This window comes from Bos grunniens, chromosome 8, assembly GCF_055505025.1.
Source record: "Bos grunniens cultivar Pamir isolate PY7600 chromosome 8, Bosgru_T2T1.0, whole genome shotgun sequence".
Classification (NCBI taxonomy): domain Eukaryota; kingdom Metazoa; phylum Chordata; class Mammalia; order Artiodactyla; family Bovidae; genus Bos; species Bos grunniens.
Window position 1 is genome coordinate 21,910,238 of NC_141172.1, and position 23,080 is coordinate 21,933,317.

Below are 23,080 nucleotides of genomic sequence, written 5' to 3' on the forward strand. Positions count from 1 at the left end.
AAAAGACATTGAATGTGAAAACAGTTCATCTGGTCAACTAAATGGCTATTTTCTAAGACTCAAAGTGCAACCTTTAACTCTATTTTTGTGTCAGATGACATATAAGTAATAGCTAATATATGGGATTATTTAAATGTATGTTAAATGTTTTGTTACCATAACTGTTTAAAACAGATTTAAGAATCCATTTTCCATATCTTAAAAACCTATAATATTTATTTATTTATTAAAATTATCAGAAATATTTAGGCTATTTATAGCATTTAAATATTATTCATAAGATAGTTATTTTGTATTATATTTTGTAGAAGACTACTATTTGTATTTAAGTAGTGGAAAGAAAAGTAGTTTTAAAAAAGCAAGCTGGCTTGCACACACCTTTGAACAAAATCTAACCCAAAGCCTGATCCTATAAGATAAACCTATACTGAAGTCACCTGAAGAAAGAGGGAATGGGGTTACCCACCCTGGGTCATAGAAGGAACAAGGGACAATTTGAGGAGGGAATGAATGGGATTCTTGAGACATAGATTAGAGGTGGGAGGGAGATAAGTGAAGAAAAGCCCAGATCATGCACACAGTTGCCTGCTTGGGGCCTGTAAGAACTGGAGCGCCTACAAGGATTAGTGGAGAACCGCATACATCGTGGGAGGTCAATCGCATATAAGGGATCTAGGATCCTGGAGTAGGATGAATAAGGGAGAGCAAGTTTCCTACACTTGGCCACTCCTGAGAAAAGAGTCTTCCTAAATTGTTCAAATGGAGGCAAGAAGAACAAGGCGGGCTGGGGATTGCAGAGACAGCAAAGAGATGTGAGAATCAGTAGCTGCCATGATAAATGTGACTCTAAAGAAGTAAAGAGGGTTTCTTAAGCTTATTTATATATATTAAACACACATGTCATTGCTAAACTTTTAAATAACTCATACAAAGGAATGCCTACCCTTGACCTCTAGGAGGATATACCCTAATCCTATACTGTTAACAATTTAATGGGTACCCTTCTAGACATTTTCATATGTAGTTAATAAATCTATACATAGGGACATATTAATGTATATCACATAAATATCCATTTTTCATATACTTCAGTTTCTCATTTATTTATATTTCCTTGCAAATAGATGTTTGAGATATTTCTTCATTAGTACATAAAAAAGGATTGCCTAGTTATAAATTGCTGCATTATGTCTTAACTGCAAAATTAAGATAATCATAAAAGCTTACCTTGAAAGTGTGGCAAGATTAATTGCCTTAATTTATAGCACATGCTCAGAATGGTACCAGACACTTCCCAAGTGCTCCTTACGTTAAGTCTTCTATTTGAATCTGTTTAGCAGATTATTTCCTCATGTTCTGGGTCTGTGGTCAGGAAGATGAGGCAGTTCCCAGAGAGCTGTTCAGAGACAGATTCCTGCAGCTCACGCACTGCACAGCAAGAGGAGAAATAGGCATTCACTGGGATGACATTCAGAGAAGGGGATGGCACCCCACTCCAGTACTCTTGCCTGGAAAATCCCATGGACGGAGGAGCCTGGTAGGCTGCAGTCCATGGGGTCGAGAAGAGTCAGACACGACTGAGTGAGTTCACTTTCACTTTCCACTTTAATGCATTGGAGAAGGAAATGGCAACCCACTCCTTTGTTCTTGCTTGGAGAATCCCAGGGACGGGGGAGCCTGGTGGGCTGCCGTCCATGGAGTCGCACAGAGTCGGACAGAGTCGGACACGACTGAAGCGACTTAGCAGCAGCAGCAGGGATGACATTGCCAAGCCTATTGCAACAATTACTCAGAGTTCTAGACAGAAACAGGAAACATTCCTATGTGGCACAGAGGCCAGCTGTCTACAAGACACACCCCCACCCTCACTGGATTCTTTGTTTTCCCTGGACTTTAGGAGCCCAGAGTTTCAGCCAGGAAGACACAGGCGTCTGGCAGGCAGTCAGGACGATACTCTGCTCTGTGCACTCAACTCAGCCAGGAGGCCAGGCCAGAGGGGATTCCCAGGCTGGATCCTGAAATTCCTTTTGGCAGCTTGCATTTAGTTTCCTTTTCACTTGTTGCATCAACTTCGTTGCTATTTTTGCCTTCTGGGATTCATTACGCAATCTCTGATGATGTAACAAAATTCAAGTCACTTGTCGGTTTTGAGTATGTAGACGGCTTTGCTTTGGGCTGTTTCACTTTAAAGATTCAGAAACTGCCTCAGAGACAGGAAACTCACCCAGAACCTACACAGTGTGACCTGCCCTCATGTCAGCAGGGTGGGGCAAGGGGGCCCCCGGAGGCTTGTTCAGCAGCTGCAGCCAATGTGTTGTCCTTTTAACCCTCTTCTCAACCTTAGGTTGGCTGGACTCAATGCAGCCCTGATAGTTATTCTGAGAATTCAGAGTCCAGCTCAGAGAACAACCTGGGATCTGAAGGGAAAAGTAAATACAGGCTTGATGCAGACGGGCATGTTCTGAAAGGACCAGTCTGAGTGTCCAGCAGCAGTGGGTCCTGGCAGCAAACAGTGAAAACAAGGCCTGGGCTGCTCCCGCCTGTTCCTGGGCCATCGACCCTCTGATGGGAGAATTCTGAGAGTGACAGGGGTGAAGAGTGTAGGATCCTCTGGTTGGGTACATTCTGGAGGAGTTAGGAGAGTTAGCCAAGGCCCTGACCAAAATACCGAGTCCCAGCTGCATCTGAAGTGAGCAGGAGAAACACGGCAATGATTATTGTCCATGGCCTGTGAATGATGTCCTCAGTGTGAGTAAAGGGAAGAGAGAAGAGGCTGCAACCAGAGGCACTTAGATCTCTCTGCATATTGTCCCTTTTCACACCAGGGGGGAGGCCTGAGGAGGGGGTCTGGGCCCCCTGGCTGTGAGCACAGGGCAACCCCAGCCTGGGCAGAGTCAGCCTCAGGTGCTGAGAGAGGGCGAGAGGGAGGCCGCAGCTGGAAGGTGGGAAGACACGCTCTTCTCTCACGCTGGAGACGGACTTTCCATCGTGGTCCTGAAGTTTACAGGAACTCTCTTTGTCACCAAGCAAAATGTCTCCAGTCTACTCTGGCCTATTTTTAAATTTATATAATAGTATACATTTTCTTCTGAGGTGAGTGTCTTTCAATGACTGCTATATTTGTGCCTTTAGTTGTGGTTCTTTTTATTGTTATTAATAACCCTATTATCAGGATAGATAAAGTATTTATGCAATTTTAATGGGTATTTGGGCTGTTTCTAGTTTGGGACTCTTATGAATATTGCTGATCTGAATATTCTTTACTTCCATACTGATGCATATTTACATGATTCTCTCCCAGGGTAATTGCTAAGAGTGGACTTACTGGGTCATGTTGTTGTTCAGTCGCTCAGTCATGTCCGATTCTTTGTGACCCCAATGGACTGCAACAAGACTTCCCAGTCCTTCACCGTCTCCCAGAGCTTGCTCAAACTCATATCCATTGAATCAGAGATGTCATCCAACCTTCGTGTCCTCTGTCGTCCCACTCTCCTGCCTTCAGTCTTTCCCAGCATCGGGGTCTTTTCTAATGAGTCAGCTCATTAAAGGATTGCAGTTTCAGTTTCAGCATCAGTCCTTCTAATGAAGTTCAGGATTGATTTCCTTTAGGATTGACTGGTTTAATCTCCCTGCAGTTCAAGGGACTCTCAAGAGTCTTCTCCAACACCACAGTTCAAAAGCATCAATTCGTTAGTGTTCAGCCTTCATTATGGTCCAGCTCTTACATCCACATATTACTGGGTCATAGACCACAGGCTATGCATATTTTCAGCTTTGCTAGATAATGTTTTTGAAAGTAGTTGTACAAATATACACAACAAACATTAGTTGCTCCATATGGTCATCACACTTGCTATTTTCAGACCTTAATTTTTTATTTGCAGGCAATGTATTTATCTAAAAACTTGAAAAATCAACCAAACTTTTATATAGTGTTTGTAAAGCTGATCAGAGAAAAATAACAAAATTAGTTATTGTCATAAGCATATATATATGAAAATTCAAGGAAAACTTAGTTCATTAAAAATTAGCAAATGTCATGAAAAAATTTCATTCATACTTGCAACAATAAGAAAGCATAAATATATTGGAATGAACCTCAGAAAGAATGTGCAAGACACATAATCAAGCCAGCAGCCAAAATTTATTGAGAGATAGTTTTAAAATAGTTCAAGAAAATGGCAATATTTGTTTTACTTTATGACGTGGTTAGGACGTGTTTGCTAAGTAAATGTTTGTTCACTAAAAGACCGTGTTTCTCAGGAGGAGGTGGCCTTGACAGTCTCCTATTGCACACTCTGATTTCCCTTCTCACTGAGGCTTACTACCTCATCACGTGCTTACATGTCCCTTGCTCACTTACAAAGAGAGAAGTTGCTTAACTTCATTAACGATCAAGATTTAAAACATACTGTCTCAATGTTAGAGAAAAAAATTGTTATTTTTTCTGGCCATCTGAGTCAAAAATGCAATTATAGACTTGTACTTAGAGGTCAAAGGTAAAGACAAATTGTCCTGTCAAAGCTATTTTTAAAAAAACACTTAAATCTACACTTTATTCAAATCTCCTTATTCCTGTACCCACCCACCCAGCCCCGCTGGTTGCAGGAATTTCATTTTTATTTATTTATGGCTGCGAGACTTGTGACATCTTATTAAATAGTTCCCCAACCAGGGATCCAAGCAGGATCCTGCAGTGAAAGCATGGAGTCCCAATCAGTGAAACTCAAGGGAATTCCCAGATCTCCTTAGTTTTTACCCAAAGTTGTTTTTCTGTCCTGGGATGCCATTTAGAATGGCACAGTACCTTTAATTTCCATGTTTCCTTAGGCACCTCAAGGCTGTGACAATTTCTCAGTAGTAGACTTTTTATGTTCTTATCAGTGGTATTATTTTGAAATGTCAATTTCCAATTTTTATTACTAATGTCAAAAGATGTGATTGATTTTAATATTGATCTTTTTTCAGTGACCTTGTTAAATTTATTTTAAAATTTCAATAGTTTATATGTCCTTTTGTATTTTGTATGTACACAATTACATCATCTTTAGATAGAAAAAAAATTATCTGAGACAGCAAGGGATTTGAACAGACCTCTTACAAAGAAAATATCTAAATTGTCAATAAGCATATGAAAATGTGCTGAACCTTATTAATAACTAGCAATATGAATTAAAACTCTAATAAGATATCACTCCGATTCACTAGAATGGCTAAAATTAAGAAGACTGGCAATACCAAGTGTTGAAAAGAAAGTAATGCAACTGACATCCCATACTCTTGATAGTGAGAATATAAATTGGTGTAAACTTTGAAAAATATGTTTGTCATTATCTACTAAATCTGAACATATGCACATTCTATGAGCCAATTACTTCATCCTAGGCATATATCCAACAGAAGGCTACATAAATGTACACCAAAAGATGCAAACAAGGATTTTCATAGCCAAAATTAATTATGCCGACATAAAGTCCGTGAAGGCAATCGAAAGAGACCTATTAGGAAGCACCTCATGAACACAATAGCAGGAAGTGGGAGGAGGACAAAGAGAAGAAAGCAGGAGTTCTTGTTTGCAATTCTGCACCCATCCCCTTCTTCCGGTTCCTCACTCTGGTCTTTCTTTCCAGTCTCTACAGCCATGAGAGCGCCTGGGCAGGACTTTTCCCTGCTTCAGTTCCCAATAACATTTGGGCCCATTCTTCTGTCCAGGGCACAACTTAGTGCCCTCTCTGCCTGAAGACTTCTCGAATGAAGTACAAAGCCACACTCTGGCATTCAAAAGCATCCCGAATATATCTTGAGCTGATTTTCCCACCATTGATCCCCTTGGTTCTTCACTCATAACTCATCCACAATTTGAAGCTCCTTCTACGTGGTCCCTGCAAACTCGGCAATTCTCCTGGCTCTGTGTAAGCTGCTCTCTCCATCTTGAGCTGTGCTCACCACCATGAACCATCACCACAGGAGGCCAAGTGAGCACTTGACTAGCCCAATCTTAGCTGTACTATGACTGCAAAAGTATGCACAGTATTTTGAAGGAACTATGAAAGAGAGGAATGTAACTATCTCATTATTAATTTATATTGGTATATGTTGGAATGATAACATTTGGATATTTTGTGTTCAATAAAACACACTGTTAAAATTAACTTCACTTGTTTCTTTTTAATCTTTTGACATGGCTACTAGAAAAATTTAAATTGCCTGTATGGCTCCCATGATATTTCTTCTGAGCAGTGCTGAATACATTCTCTGGTAGCATATCGGAAAATCACAGAAAGAACAAATAATGTTTAGTTGCACAAATTAAATATAATTGCTATTAAAATGTTAGTATATTTCCTTTAGTTTATTTTTTTTCTATATACTTTTACATAGTGACGTTGTATATACAATTTTATGCCCTGCTTTTGAATATAACTAGGTGCTTTTTATTTTCTAATGATACCAAAAAATATATTCCTTGTAGAAAAAATTTTAATGTGAGAAAAGAAAGGGTAAAAATTTAGTAACATTTAAAAAATTCTTTGACACTAGATTATGAAAATACCTAAGAATCCTATCTCACAGATATTCTTTCATTATGGAGAAATTTTCATGTACAAACAGTTCTAAAGGAACAAAATGAAGAGGAAAGAATTTTCCTACTTGCTGCATCCTTACCTTAATATGCAAAATCAGATATTTAGATTATTCAAAGTATGTACAAAATAAATATACATTGCCCCTCAGTTATGGTCAAAAGGCATCCTACAAGAGAAATCATGAACTTTTATGTGTGGCCTGTATAACATTCATTTGCCTGCACAGAGATAAGACTTAATCTTTACTTTGGTATATTCTGGATAATTTGAGATTGCCAAATAAAGCAATAAATTAAAGTTGATAAAGATATGCAATATCTTGCTGCTTATGGTTAAGGCCTAAAAAAAACTCACGCAAACTTACCTTATACAAAAAAAACTCATGCGAACTTACCTTATACAAAAAATACAAAAATTATTTCCTACAATTGTTAAACTCTTAGAAATAAAGACCCTTTCACAAAAAGAACCCTGTAATAATTCAGTTCAAATTGATTAGGCATTTTTTTTTTTTAGCATTTAGCAATTCACTGAAAATTTACAAAAACATTAGAAATTCTCCCAGACTGTATATCTTTTCTCCTAATACATATAAAATCAAAAAGCAAGGAGCTAAAAAGAAAAAGAGTTTTAGAGGTAACTAATCAACACAGGAGAACTAAAAAGGAAACTGGAAAGTGGGAAATTCCTCTCCAATAGAAAGAATGGAGGGCCATGCTATATAAGTAGCCCACACTCAAGGAGGAAGGCCATTCACTCTGCAAATCCTTGAAGACTCAGCTTTAGTACCTACTAGCAGAACAGGCAGCCCTGTGCCTGATTTCACCATGACCTATCGGTGCCTCCTCCAGATGGTTCTCCTGCTGTGTTTCTCCACCACAGCTCTTTCCAGGAGCTACAGCTTGCTTCGATTCCAACAAAGGCGGAGCCTTGCGGTATGTCAGAAACTCCTGAGGCAGTTACCTTCAACTCCTCAACATTGCCTCGAGGCCAGGATGGACTTCCAGATGCCTGAGGAGATGAAGCGAGCACAGCAGTTCCGGAAGGAAGATGCCATATTGGTCATCTATGAGATGCTCCAGCAGATCTTCAATATTCTCACCAGAGACTTCTCCAGCACGGGCTGGTCTGAGACCATCATTGAGGACCTCCTTGAGGAACTCTATGAGCAAATGAATCGTTTGGAGCCAATCCAGAAGGAAATAATGCAGAAGCAAAACTCCACTATGGGAGACACAACCGTTCTTCACCTGAGGAAATATTACTTCAACCTCGTGCAGTACCTGAAGTTCAAGGAGTACAACAGGTGTGCCTGGACAGTCGTACGAGTGCAAATACTCAGGAATTTTTCTTTTCTGACGAGACTAACAGGTTACCTCCATGACTGAACATCTCCCACCTGTGGCTCTGGGAAGGGACAATGTGACTTTGAGGTGATACTCTTCACCCAGCAGAGGCTCTTGAAGTAACTGACAATGCAATGCACTGGATTTCAATGGATAGTTAAAGACTGTAAGCTATTTTTAAATTGATTTATGCATTATTTATTTATTTAAACTTTTATATGGGAAATAAATTATTTATGAAACAAAATTGAACATGGCAGTTTTAATGTCAACTTGATTGATGTGACAACATATATTAAAAATTGGTGAGCACCCTGGAGACATTTATTGCAAAACAAGCCTGCAGAATAGTAGTTTCCAGCCCCTGCCTTTGAGGAATTTAAAATAGAAGACATGTGGAATGTCCAAGTTAGAGGCATATTCTCCATGGATCGGTACAGTTTACCTGCTCTTGTCTCCTTCACTTCTTTAAATGTATCAGACAGCTCATGCTGTAGGGCCCCGCAACATGATGTGGGGTTCTTTTGTCTTTTTTTCAACTGGGGGAAAATGTACACCACCTTACATTTGAGGATCTTACAAAGTAAGCCTTCTTGATGCCAATAAATCTGGGGCAAATTCCATTCAGTTTATAAAATTCTTAACTACAGAAAATGAAAAATTCTGACCTTCTAAATGTCCTTAGTTTCTTGTACACTTCAACCCTTATTTCTAACAATGTAGTCCTGGGAAAGAGGTTTCAGGAACATGAGTTAAAAATTACTTAAGACGGTCACGGGGTCATTAAAAACTGTCAGATATGGTAATCCCTCAATTAAAAATTAGTGAAAAGTAATTTTGAGGGTTAGCCCTCCCATCGCCCCATAGCGGACAGTGTCATCGCGGCCACTGTGTTCCACTTTGTACCCAACGCCCTCCTATAGTCCCACAGCGAATAGTCTCTGAGCCACCGCGGGATTCGACCGTGTTCGCAACGCCCCTCACCTCCCCACCCCCATCCCCACATCGTGGTAAAGTCAATAGTCTCATCAAGGACACTGTGTTCCACTATGCTCCAACTTGTGCGGAACACTCTCCCATCGACTCACTGCAAATCGTCTCCTAGCCGCCACGGGATTCGACGTGTGAGCAACGCCCCAGCAGGTTCCCACAGAGAATAATCTCTTAGCCGCCGCGCTCCTCCTGCGCAACGCCCACCCGCCCCCACCATCGCCACAGAACCAAAACTGTCATCGCTGCCGCTGTGTTTCACTTTGTGCACAACGTCCTCCCACCGTTCCATAGCGAATAGTTTACTAGCCCGCGGGATTCAGCGTGTCCGCAACGCCCGCCGCTCCCCACCTCCCATCAGGGTGGTACAGCCAATAGTGTCATCTCAGTTACCTTGTTTCACTTTGTCAGCAACGCCCCCACAGCGTCGGGTAACCAATCGTTTCATGCCCACCTTCTAGTTTCACTTTGGGCACAACGCTGTCCATCCTCGCGTCGCCAATAATCCCATCACCGCTGCCCGGTCCCTTTCTCTGAGCTGTGGGTTCCCTCGCGTCGGAAGTGAGCGCCAATCTGTAAAATCAGCCTCATCTCACTCAGAAGCCCCGCCTTGGGGGTTCTTTTCCTCAAACATGGCTTGGTTGTTTGACATTTGGAAAGAAAGCCCACTACTCAGGCGGTCGTTCCGAAAATGCAATATTCTGGCTCCCTACTCAGGACAGCGGAAAACCAGCCCTTTTCCATAAAAGGGCTAATGATATGCGCACCCTTGGATCAGTGCTCCTATAAAAAGCTCTGTGGAAACTTGGCGTCCTGTCTCTCCAGCGCATGTGAGTCAACTGCCAACTCCCCCAAGACCGCGATTCGAAAGCAGAAGCGATCGAACCACAGCGTGCGCGCTCTCGCGGTCGCCCGGAGAAGCAGGCGGTCTGCGGTTCCATCTCAGCGCTTTGTTTCGCGGTGCTCGCGCGTCCCCTCCCGGCCGTCTACAGAATCACTGACATTCTCTATGGCCCACATCCGCTTGCTGGTGGAAGGGGTGATGCTCCGCAGCATCCCTGTTTGCTCTCTTCGCTGGAACGTGCCTTGGGATGCACTGCCAGAAAAACAAGGAAATCTTCAAACACTTGAAACAGATGCAAAAGATCCGCTCTCAGTCGCGCCTAAAGGACAGAGCCACTTCAGACTTCCTTGGAAAAGAGAGAAGATCACTCCAATGCAGATGACTCAGGGCCCCAGCAACCACTATCTGATGCTCCTGCAGAGCTTCCAACTCTTCACCACGGAGGACAGCCGTGCTACTTGGAACAACTCTCTGCTGGATAAACTCCTCTCCAGCCCGGATCAGAGCATGAAACAATTGGAGCAGATGGAAGAAGACAATCTGTGCTGTTCTCATTTGGGATTCCCTGCCCAGGAGTATTTCCATGGCATCCATCTCTACCTCAGGGAACAGGAATACAGCCATTTTCCCTGAGAGGCTCTCACAGTGGAAATTAAAAGTGCCTTTCCCTCATATAAGAATCCTCAAGAAACCTCCACAAATAAAGATGTTTATATTTGTAACTCTCGCTAATATATTACATTATTTTTTGCTTCTTGCTCCAGAGCAATTGTACTCATAATTCTTCAGGCATTGAAAAATGTCTGAAATGAAAATCATGATTTTCCAGAAACAGGTGTGGACAGCAGAACAGAATGTCTTTTCTTGTATAAAGATCTTTTGATCATCATTGAAAAGATCTCTAGATGTCTGAGGGGCTGTATTTTCTATACTCAACGTTCAGAGTTTCTTTCTCATGGACAAGTTTTCAGGATCCTCTGTTCTTAAAGATCTTTCTCAGTTAATTCTATGTGCTACAGAGGTAAAGAATAAACTGAGGATTTTCATCATAATAGAAACTTATCTTTCCTTCTCTGAAGCTTGTCTTGTTCACTTCTTTAAATGCACCAGATAGCTCATGCCAGAGGGCCCCTCTATATGATGTGGGGTTTTTTTCCTCTCTTTTTTTTTTTCAATTCGGGGACAATGTACATCACCTTACATTTGAGAGTCTTACAAAGTAAGCCTTCTTTATGCCAATTAACATGAACTGGAGTTACACTTCCATCTATGGACTGTAGTCAAATACTGGCTTCAGTTCAGTTCAGTTTAGTCGCTCTGCTCAGTCGTATTTGACTCTTTGCGACCCCATGGACTGCAGCATGCCAGGCTTCCCTGTCTATCACCAAATCCCGGAGTTTACACAAACTCATGTCCATTGAGTCAGTGATGCCATCCAACCATCTCATCCTCTGTTGACCCCTTCTCCTCCTACCCTCAATCTTTCCCAGTATCAGGGTCATTTTCAATGGGTTGGTTTCTTCTCAGCAGGTGGTCAAAGTATTAGAGCTTCAGCTTCAGCACCTGTCCTTTCAATGCATATTCAGGGTTGATTTCCTTTAGGATTGACTGGTTTGATCTCATTGCTGGCCAAGGGACTCTCAAAGAGTGTTCTCCAGCACCACAGTTAGAAAGAATCAATTCTTCAGCACTCAGCCTTCTTTATGGTGCTTCTTTATGGTCCTTCTTTATGGTCTCACATCCATACACGACTGCTGGAAAAACCATAGCTTTAACTACATGGACCTTTATCAGCAACATGATATCTTTGTTTTTTAACACACTGTCTAGGTTTGTCATAAATTTTCTTCCAGGGAGAAAGAATCTTTTAATTTAGTAGCTGCAGTCACCATCCATAGTGATTTCAGACCCCAAGAAAATGAAATCTCACACTGTTTCTACTTTTTCCCCATCTATTTTCCATGAAGTAACGGGACTGGATGCCATGATCTTCGTTTTTGGAATGTTGATACATGTATATATATATTTATTTGGGAGGGTCTGGTTTAGCCACGCCTCAAATTAGTTCTCTAAAAAGGTGGTTACTTTCAACCAGGGAAACAATAGATGTTATAGAGAATCTATTTTATATGATGGATGAAGATTTTAAAAATTTGAATTTTTGAAATTAATATTATAATGGAAAATTTATTTATTGAGATTGGTATATTCATTCCAAAAAATCCTTCTCTCTGCTTTGCTTTCCATGCATACAATCTAAATTGTGATAACACAGAATGAAACATTGTAAAAGCAAAAGAAATATTTCAACAATTAGAACATTTAAATAGAATTTGTGACTACAACATTTCCATGTTAAATCCTGATGCTTTTCTAGTTAAAATTAATTAAACTCTCTGTGAGCTTTCAATTTAACAGATGAGATGGCACTAGTGGTAAAGAATCTGCCTGCCAATGCAGGAGACAAGAGATGCGGGTTCCATCCGTAGGTCGGGAAGATGCCTTCTATAAGGAATTGACAACTCACTCCAGTATTCTTGTCTGGAGAATTCCATGGACAGAGGATCCTGGGGGCCTACTGTCCCATGGGGTCATAAAAGGACAGAAATGACTTATGGACTAAACAACAACCATGCTGAAAGCTATAAAACTAAAGAAGCAAAAAAGGAAAGTTTGTGTGTGATTTTATATGTTATTATGTTTCACATAAGAAAACAATTCACCTCTTGGAGTTCACAAGACATCCCAATGCTGGAATGTTTCTACATTTACTTAAACTATAACAATAAAAATGAATCTGTGTCTTATTTGTGTAATAAAACTTAAAAAGTTTATAATCCCACTTGGAAACCATGTTAGATATGAAATACTATCAAGAACATAAGAAGAGTACTTTACCTTATTTTTTAAATTATACACCATTTGTAGCTCATCATGAACAAATATATCGGAGTCAAGTGTGTTTCATCGAGAAAAATAATAAAACAACAGAAAATTAATTCACTTTATGGAAGTAAAAAAATGGATAGGTTTAATGTATGAAATTGATAAATTGGAAAAAAAATGATATTGTCATTAAAATGTCCATGGCTAAGGATATAAAAATAGAGGAAAATGGCAAATGTATGCAATAATGAACAATCCATTTTTTCCATTATTGAAAACAAAGGTGAATATGTGGATCTAAGAACATACATTTCACATGACTAGACTCGCTACCTATGAATGAGAATTTGTTTTCTCTTCACTTCTGTATTTGTTACTTTGTGTTTAAATTTCAAATTTCCTGCCTTCTTCCCAGGCCAGTCTCTAGCCAGTATTTGACTACAGCCCATAGATGGCAGTGTAACTCCAGTTCATGTATCATTTGTTTCGACTGCATCACTCACTAGTCAAGAAAGACTTCAAAGCTGAGGACCTGGAACACAGAGAAGGAAGGTTGCCTCGGATCTTCATTCTCTCAGTACTTTAGCTTGGTCCTTGCTCCAGTCCATCACTAGGTAACAGATCCCTGAAGCAAGGCCGTGAAAGAATTCCAGGAACACAGGGAGAATCTGGTGTGATGAAGTAACCCCTGCCGCTTAAACTCTGTCCCCTCAGGCCTAACTTGAGTCACCTGCTTTCTTGGTTAAAGCTTCTAGGGTAGCCAACAAAGTAGAAGCGTCTAAGTGACACTCAAATAGATTTCTCCATGGTTTCCTTAGTTGTACATGTACTTGGATGCAGTCTCGATAGAAGTCTTGAAGAACAGGTCAGGAGACATGATGTCTAATGACGGCAACAGTATCATCATCATTCAAAAATATTTTGACTCCCAGGGTGAGAACTGTCTTCCTAGCAAGTTGACAAGCTAGATAAGAATACGAAACTCATTGCTGTATTCTCATATGCTTCACCTTAAAGTGAGAATTGTTTCATTCAAGTTGATTAGGGCCTTATTGATCACAGGACTCCAAAAAATTTGCAATCATCACATTTGGAATACACGGCACTTGTTTTGCAGACTGCATCCAACTTTCCATCATTCTCAGTGCTTTCAAAATTAATGTATTTTTATTTTCTTAAATAAATAATTTATTTTCATTTAACTTTTAGACATTTCCCTTTGTTTATACTTGAACATAGCTTCACATGCATTTCTATTCCTATCAAATCTCTTGTGAACATTTACTGTGTTGATTAAAGCAACAGTCCTAGTAAGAACTAGAAGTGAATAGTTACATCAGTGGAAGTTGCTTTAAAAAGTTTATTATTATTTTGGCTGTGCCACATGGCTTATGAGACCTTAGTTCCCTGACTGGGGATTGAACCCAGGCCCACAGCAGTCAAAGTGCTGAGTCCTAACCACTGAATGGCCAAGGAAGTCTCAAATTACTTTAAATTTTGCAGTTTTAGTTGTTCAGTTTTTCATTCAAGGATTCAGAGAAACTCTAAATTGCTTTAACATTATATATTTGCTTTAAATAAATGACTATTGGAGAACTGAAGGGAGAATGACAAGGGTCAAAAAACATGTAAAAGTTACGTTAAAGGTAAAGCATAAATCCAGTACATTTGAGACCTAACCTCATAAAGGTTAAAATAATAAATATTAATAGAGTCTGTGAAACTTAAAAGAATCTGTTGATTGATTAAAGCACAAACTTCACTATTACTTTGAAGAGGAAAAAAACCTTAAAATCAAATAATACTAAATAATACCAAAACAAGGACAACACAGAGGCAGGCCAAAACAGCAAGAAAATGCAGTACAGGAAATAATTAGAGGTGGCAATGTTAATGTCACCGAGATCTTTGTCATTAATATCAATATTGATATACTTGAGAATTACAGAAATAAAGACGTTAAATTTGAGAAAGAAGCTCAATATACATAAGAAACACATTGAACTTATAATTAAATATAAAAACGCTTGAGCTAAATTTCAAATGGTATAAACACTGAGTAAAGAATGTAACGTTACGTAGCAACGTGAACAGAAACACCGTAGCACTGAAGTTTCACCTCAATGCTGTGCTTGCGCTGAGTCGCTTCAGTCGTGTCTGACTCTTTGTGACCCCATGGAGCATAGGCTGCCCGGCTCTTCTGTCCATGGGATTCTCCAGGAAAGAATACTGGAGTGGGTTGCCATGCCCTCCTCCAGGGGATTTTCCTGACCGGGAATCAAACTGGTCTCTCCTCTTGTCTCTTGAATTGGCAGGCAAGTTCTCTACCATTAGCTCTACCTGGGAAGCCCAGTACAATGTTACTAGTCTGTAAAAAGCCATATAGAAAATTAATAAAGAGAAGAAGAATTGAAAGTATGATTAAAAGAGGAAGTTCATGATTAAAACTCTTGAGTCCTTAACTTAAAATAGGAAATATAACTTGCTTCAAATATTTATAAACCATTCATGAAAATTATCATACCTTAGACTTCACAGAGAATATCCATAATTCTTCCAGGGCAAAAATATTTGTATAAGTTGTGTGCTCAGATCACAATGCCTGCAATTAATTTTAAAATTATTTTAGAGCATCATTTAGAGATTTAACATCGTGCCAATAAATTATATCAGGTCAAAATTAAAACATAAAATAAGAAATTTAGTAAGTTATGCAAATTAAATCATTATTCCTCAAACTTCCAGAAGCAAAGTTGCACACTGAGATCAATTCATATCCTGGAAACATGAGTTGAAAATAGATTGATGGAAGCAACCTAGATGTCCATCAGCAGATGAATGGTTAAGAAAGCTGTGGTACATATACACAATGGAGTATTACTCAGCCATTAAAAAGAATACATTTGAATCAGTTCTAATGAGGTGGATGAAACTGAAGCCTAAAATACCAATACAGTATACTAATGCATATATATGGAATTTAGAAAGATGGTAACAATAATCCTGTATACGAGACAGCAAAAGAGACACTGATGTATAGAACAGTCTTTTGGACTCTGTGGGAGAGGGAGAGGGTGGGATGATTTGGGAGAATGGCATTGAAACATGTATAATATCATACATGAAACGAGTCGCCAGTCCAGGTTCGATGCATGATACTGGATGCTTGGGGCTGGTGCACTGGGACGACCCGGGGGATGGTATGGGGAGGGAGGAGGGAGGAGGGTTCAGGATGGGGAACATGTGTATACCTGTGGTGGATTCATGTTGATATATGGCAAAACCAATACAATATTGTAAAGTTAAAAAAAAAAGAAAATAGATTGGCCTCATTCATTAATTCAACATGAATATTTAAATACCATTAATAGAAATAGTATAAGAAAATATCTGGACACAGATGACATAATCACATTGACCAACCTCCAGATTCCCTGGACTAGGAGATGGCTACCCACTCCGATTGTGGCCTATCAGGCTCCTCTGTACATCTGTCCATGGGATTTCCCAGACAAGAATACTGGAATGGATTCTTTACTGTCTGATCCACCAGAGAATGATGGGAAGATCCCACCACCAGAGAATGATGGGAAGATCCCACATGCCATAGTGCAGCTAAGCCATGTGCCACAACTCCTAAGGCCCCCACTCTAGAGCCTGTGAGCCACAACTATTGAGACCATACGCCACAACTACTGAAGCCTGACTTTTCTGGGACTCATGGTTTATAATGTGAGAAGTCATCACAAGGAGAACCCCCCGTAGGGCAGTGAAAAATGCACTCCACTGGCTACAACTAGATAAAGTCCACGTGCAGCAACAGAGACCCAGCACAACCATAAATAAATAAATTAACATATAAATGCAACTTTAAGAAAAGAAATGCACAAAGTGCTCTACAGAATGTATAAATGGAGGGGGATACACACACACAGAAATGGGCAAAATAGTCCATGTTTCAAGAAGTTAGAAATAAAGAAATATTTAAACCAAAAAAAAAAAAAAAGAAAATATCTGTCAAATGCCCACCTGTGAATAACCATAATCTGACTATCTGTCATTCTCTAGCGTAAAACTAGGTGTTATAAAGAGAGTGGCTAGTTTAGCTCATAACTCAAATAGTCATCATCCATGTCCTTCCCCTCAGAACAATCACTGTGCCTGCAGCAGAGGTGCTTGTCACATAGCATATTACAGAGACTACAAAGACTACAACAGAGAATATTTTAAAAATGTATACTCCAAAGTTCAGACTTCATAAAATTCATCATCTTGCTGTTTCACTAAGGATCTTCTTAAGTGAAACTGTCCTTTTTTTAAAATTTCAAGTATATTCTGGGTAAAAATATGACAATTACTAGGACATTGAGGTGCCACTACTTTGATCGACACGAAGCCTCCAGCAATATTGCTCTAATATAGAATGCATTATTGCTCTATATTAGAGCAATATTGCATAGGAACCTGGAATGTAAGGTCCATGAATCAAGGCAAATTGGAAGTGGTCAAACAGGAGACGGCAAGAGTGAACATCAACATTTTAGGAATCAGCGAACTAAAGTGGACTGGAATAGGTGAGTTTAGCTCAGATGACCATTATATCTACTATTGTGGGCAAGAATCCCTTAGAAGAAATGAAGTAGCCATCATCGTCAACAAGAGTCCAAAATGCAGTACTTGGATGCAATCTCAAAAATGACAGAATGATCTCTGTTTGTTTCCAAAACAAATCATTCAATATCATGGTAATTCAAGTCTATGCCTCAACCAGTAATGCTGAAGAAGCTGAAGTTGAACGGTTCTACGAAGACCTACAAGAACTTTTAGAAGTAACACCCACAAAATATGTCCTTTTTATTATAGGGGACTGGAAAGCAAAAGTAGGCAGTCAAGAAACACCTAGAGTAACAGGCAAATTTGGCCTTGGAGTACATAACGAAGCAGGGTAAAGGCTAATAGAGTTTTGCCAAGAGAACGCACTGGTCATAGCAAACACCCTCTTCCAACAACACAAGAAAAGACTCTACACATGGACATCACCAGATGGCCAACACCAAAATCAGACTGGTTATATTCTTTGCAGCCAGAGATGGAGAAGATCTATACAGTCAGCAAATTCAAGACTGGGAGCAGATTGTGGCTCAGATCATGAATTCCTTATTGCCAAATTCAGACTTCAATTGAAGAAAGTAGGGAAAACCACTAGACCATTCAGGTATGACCTAAATCAAATCCTTTACGATTATATAGTGGAAGTGAGAAATAGATTTAAGGGACTGGATCTGATAGAGTGCCTGAAGTACTATGGACAGAGATTTGTGACATTGTACGGGAGACAGGGAGTAAGACCAGCTCCAAGAAAAAGAAATGCAAAAAAGCAAAATGGCTGTCTGAGGATGCCTTACAAATAGCTGTGAAAAGAAAAGAAGCCAAAAGCAAAGGAGAAAAGGAAAGATATACCCATCTGAATGCAGAGTTCCAAAGGATAGCAAGGCAAGATAGAAAAGCCTTCCTCAGTGATCAGTGCAAAGAAATAGAGGAAAACAATAGAATGGGAACAGCTAGAGATCTCTTCAAGAAAATTAGACATGCCAAGGGAACATTTCATGCAAAGATGGGCTCAAAAGTGGACAGAAATTGTATGATCCTAACAGAAGCAGAAGAGGTGTCAAGAATACACTGAAAAGAAAGAAAGAACGTGAAGTCACTCAGTCGTGTCCGACTCCTTGCGACCCTGTGGACTGTAGTCTACCAGGCTCCTCCTTCCATGGGATTCTCCAGGCGAGAATACTGGAGTTGGTTGCCATTTCCTATTCCAGGGAATCTTCCTGACCCAGGGATTGAACCTGGGTCTCCTACCTTGCAGGTAGATGCTTTAATCTCTGAGCCACCAGGGAAGCAGAACTATACAAAAAAGATCTTCACGACCCAGATTAATCACGATGGTGTGATCACTCACCTAGAGCCAGACATCCTGGAATGTGATGAAGTCAAGTGGGCTTGGAAAGCATCACTATGAACAAAGCTGGTGGAGATGATGGCATTCCAGTTGAGCTATTTCAAATCCTGAAAGATGATGCTTTAAAAGAGCTGCACTCAATATGCCAGCAAATTTGGAAAACTCAGCAGTGGCCACAGGACTGGAAAAGGTCAGTTTTCATTCCAATCCCAAAGGAAGGCAATGCCAAAGAATGCTCAAAATACCGCACAATTGCACTCATCTCACACGCCAGTAAAGTAATGCTCAAAATTCTCCAAGCCAGGCTTTAGCAATCAATACATAAAGTCTGAACTTCCAGATGTTCAAGCTGGTTTTAGAAAAGGCAGAGGAACCAGTGATCAAATTGCCAACATCCACTGGATCATCGAAAAAGCAAGAGAGTTCCAGAAAAACATCTACTTCTGCTTTATTGACTATGCCAAGGCCTTTGACTCTGTGGATCACAATAAACTGTGGGAAATTCTGAAAGAGATGGGAATACTAGACCACTTGACCTGCCTCTTGAGAAACCTGTATGCAGGTGAGGAAACAACAGTTAGAACTGGACATGGAACAACAGACTGGTTCCAAATAGGAAAAGGAGTATGTCAAGGCTGTATATTGTCACCCTGCTTATTTAACTTATATGCAGAGTACATCATGAGAAACACTGGGCTGGAGGAAGCACAAGATGGAATCAAGATTGCATATCAATAAACTTCAGATATGCAGATGACATGACACCACCCTTATGGCAGAAAGTGAAGAGCTAAAGAGCCTCTTGATGAAAGTGAAAGAGGAGAGTGAAAATGTTGGCTTAAAGCTCAACATTCAGAAATCTAAGATCATGGCATCCAGTCCCATTACTTCATGGCAAATAAATGGGGAAACAGTGGAAACAGTGGCTGACTTTATTTTTGGGGGCTCAAAAATCACTGCAGATGGTGACTGCAGCCATTAAATTAAAAGATGCTTACTTCTTGGAAGGAAAATTATAAGCAACCCAGATAGCATATTAATGCAGAGACATTACACTACCAAAAAGGTCTGTCTAGTCAAAGCTATGGTTTTTCCAGTAGTCATGTAAGGATGTTAGATTTGGACTGTAAAGAATTGATGATTTTGAACTGTGGTGTTGGAGAAGACTCTTTAGAGTCCCTTGGCCTGCAAGGAGATCAAACCGGTCCATCCTGGGTGTTCATTGGAAGGACTGATGTTGAAGCTGAAACTCCAGTACTTTGGCCACATGATGCAAAGAGCCGACTCATTTGAAAAGACCCTGATTCTGGGAAAGATTGAGGGCAGGAAGAGAAGGGCACGACAGAGGATGAGATGCTTGGATGGCATCACTGACTCAATGGACATGAGTTTGGGTAAACTCTGGGAGTTGCTGATGGACAGGGAGGCTTGACATGCTGCAGTCCATGGGGTCCCAAAGAGTCGGACACGACTGAGCGACTGAACTGAACTGAAGCCTCCTGAATAAAGAGGGAATGGGGTTACCCACTCTGGGTCATAGAATAAACAAGGGACAGTTTCAGGAGGGATTGAATGTGATTCTTGAGACACAGATTAGAGGAGGAAGGGAGATGAGTGGAGAAAAGCCCAAGTCATGGACACAGTTGCCTGCCTGGGGCCTAATAAGAACTGGAGCACTTTCAAGGATTAGTGGAGAACCACATACATCATGGGAGGTCAATCTGCATATGTGGAATCCAGGATCCTGGAGTAGGATGTTGAAAGGAGAGTAAGTTTCTACATTTGGCCACTTTTGCGAAAAGAGCCTTCTGAACTGTTCAAAACGAGGCAAAAATAGCAAGGCAGGCTGGGGATTGCAGAGACAGCTAAGAGATGTGAGAACCAGTAGCTGCCATGATAAATGTGACTCTAAAAAAGTAAAGAGGGCTTCTTAAGCTTATTTGTATTTATAAAACACACGTGTCATTGCTAAACTTTTAAATAACTCATACAAAGGAATGCCTACCCTTGACCTCTAGGAGGATGCACCCTAATCCTATACTGTTAACAATTTAATGGGTATCCTTCTAGACATTTTCATATGTAGTTAATAAATCTATACATATGGACATATTAAAATATATCACAAAAATATCATCTTTTATAGACTTTAGTTTCTCATTTATATTTTCCCGCTAATAGATCTTTGAGATTTTTCTTCATTAGTACTTAAAATTAGATTGCCTAGTTATAAATTCCTGCATTGTGTCTTAACTGCAATAACTAACTACAATAACTGTCTTACTAAGATAATCATAAAAGCTCCTCTTGAAAGTGTGGCAAGATTAATTGCTTTAATTTATAGAACATGCTCAGAATGGTACCAGACACTTCCCAAGTGCTCCTTACATATTAATTCTTTGGGTTTGAATCTGGTTAGAAGATTATTTCCTGATGTTCTGGGTCTGTGCTCAGGAAGATGAGGCAGTTCGCAGAGAGCTGTTCAGAGACAGATTCCTGCAGCTCACCCACCACTCAGTGAGAGGGGAAATAGCCATTCACTGGGATGACGAGGCCAAGCCTGTTGCAATAATACCCAGAGTTCTAGACAGAAACATTCCTACCTGGCACACAGGCCAGCTGTCTACAAGGACTCACCCCCACCCTCACTGGATTTTTTGTTTTCCCTGGACTTTAGGAGCTCAGAGTTTCAGCCAGGAAGACACAGGCATCTGGCAGGCAGTCAGGAGGATCCTCTGCTCTGTGCACTCAACTCAGCCAGGAGGCCAGGCCAGAGGGGATTCCCAGGCTGGATCCTGAAATTCCTTTTGGCAGCTTGCATTTAGTTTCCTTTTCACTTGTTGCATCAACTTCATTGCCATTTTTGCCTTCTGGGGTTCATTACGCAATCTCTGATGATGTAACAAAATTCAAGTCACTTGTCGGTTTTGAGTATGTAGATGGCTTTGCTTTGGGCTGTTTCACTTTAAGGAAGATTCAGAAACTGCCTCAGAGACAGGAAACTAACCCAGAACCCACACACTGGGACTTGCTGAAGTGTCAACTGAGGGGGGGCCTCTGAGGCTTGTTCAGCAGCTGCAGCCAATGTGTTGTCCTTTTAACTGTTTTCTCAACCTTGGGTTAGCCTGTCTCACTGCACCCCTGATAGTGATTCTGAGGATTAAAGTCCAGCTCAGAGAACGGCCTCGGATCTGAAGTCAACGAAGGCTTGATGCAGATGAGCATGTTCTGAAAGAGCAGGTCTGAGTGTCCAGCAGCAGCGGGTCCTGGCAGCAAACAGTGACAACAAGGCCTGGGCTGCTCCTGCCTGTTCCTGGGCCATCGACCCTCTGATGGGCGCATTCTGAGAGTGACAGGGGAGCACAGTGTGGGATCCTCTGGTTGGATATATTCTGGAGGAGTTAGGAGAGCTAGGCAGAGAGGCCTTCAGCCGAGTACCTAGTTCCAGCTGCATCCTGAAGTGAGCTAGGAAAAAAGTGCACAATGAGTCTATCCAAGGCCTGTGGCAAGATGTCCAGGGTGTGAGAAAGGAGAATAGAGAAGACTGCAACCAGGGGCACTTAGATCTCTCTGCATATTGTCCCTCTCCACACCAGGTGGGAGGCCTGAGCAGGGGCTCTGGGCCTACCACCAGTTGTTGGCTGTGAGCACAGGGCAACCCCAGCCTGGGCAGAGTCAGCCTCAGGTGCTGAGAGAGGGCGAGAGCGAGGCCGCAGCTGGAAGGTGGGAAGACACGCTCTTCCCTCAAGCTGGAGACAGAAATTGTGGTCCTGAAGCTTCACAGGAACGCCCTAGGTTGCTGAGCAAAATGTCTCCTGTCTAGTCAGGCCTATTTTTAAGTTTTGTATACGTTTATATAAATGGTCTATGTTTTCTTTTGAGTTGAGTTTCTCTTACTACTATGTTTGTGTGTTTATTGTGTTTCGTACATCTTGTTATTAACAACCCTATTATAAGCATAGGTAACAACTTATTTATTTATGCCATTTTAAAGGATAGTTAGGTCATTTTGTGTTTGGTACTATTATCAATAGTGCTGGTATAAATATTCTTTACTTATATCCTGATGTATATTCACTTGATTTTTTTCCAGGGTAATTGCTGGACTTACTAGGTCATAGGCTATGCATATTTCAGCTTTGCTACAAAATAGTTTTTAAAGTACAATCTCATACACCAAATAGCGGTTGCTCTATACGATCATCACACTTAACATCTTCAGTCCTTTAAAATTTTTATTTGCAGACAATATATTTGTTTATTTAAAAATTTGAAAATCCAACCAAATACTTTCAGATATAGCATTTGTAAAGTTAGCCAGATTAAAAACCAAAATTATTTTGATATGTGTTTGTGTATGAAAATGCAAGGAAAACCTAGTCCATTAAATGGTAGAAAAATTTAATGAAAAAAGTGTTTCATTCATTCTTGCAACAACAATAAATAACAAATATGTTGGGAAAAAACC

At 40.4% G+C, this 23,080-nt stretch overlaps 2 protein-coding genes across 2 annotated transcripts; both read left to right on the top strand.

The window, feature by feature from the left end:
• Nucleotides 1–7,269: 7,269 nt before the first annotated feature.
• Nucleotides 7,270–10,494, top strand: LOC147366824 (interferon alpha-17-like). Its single transcript, XM_086414317.1, has one exon. The coding sequence runs from the start codon at nucleotides 9,615–9,617 to the stop codon at nucleotides 10,398–10,400; it is 786 nt and encodes a 261-aa protein (XP_086270443.1). The 5' UTR covers nucleotides 7,270–9,614; the 3' UTR covers nucleotides 10,401–10,494.
• LOC147366825 (interferon beta-2) lies at nucleotides 7,415–8,495 on the top strand. Its single transcript, XM_086414318.1, has one exon. It carries the CDS (start codon nucleotides 7,415–7,417, stop codon nucleotides 7,973–7,975), a length of 561 nt encoding a protein of 186 aa, XP_086270444.1. The 3' UTR covers nucleotides 7,976–8,495.
• Nucleotides 10,495–23,080: the final 12,586 nt, after the last annotated feature.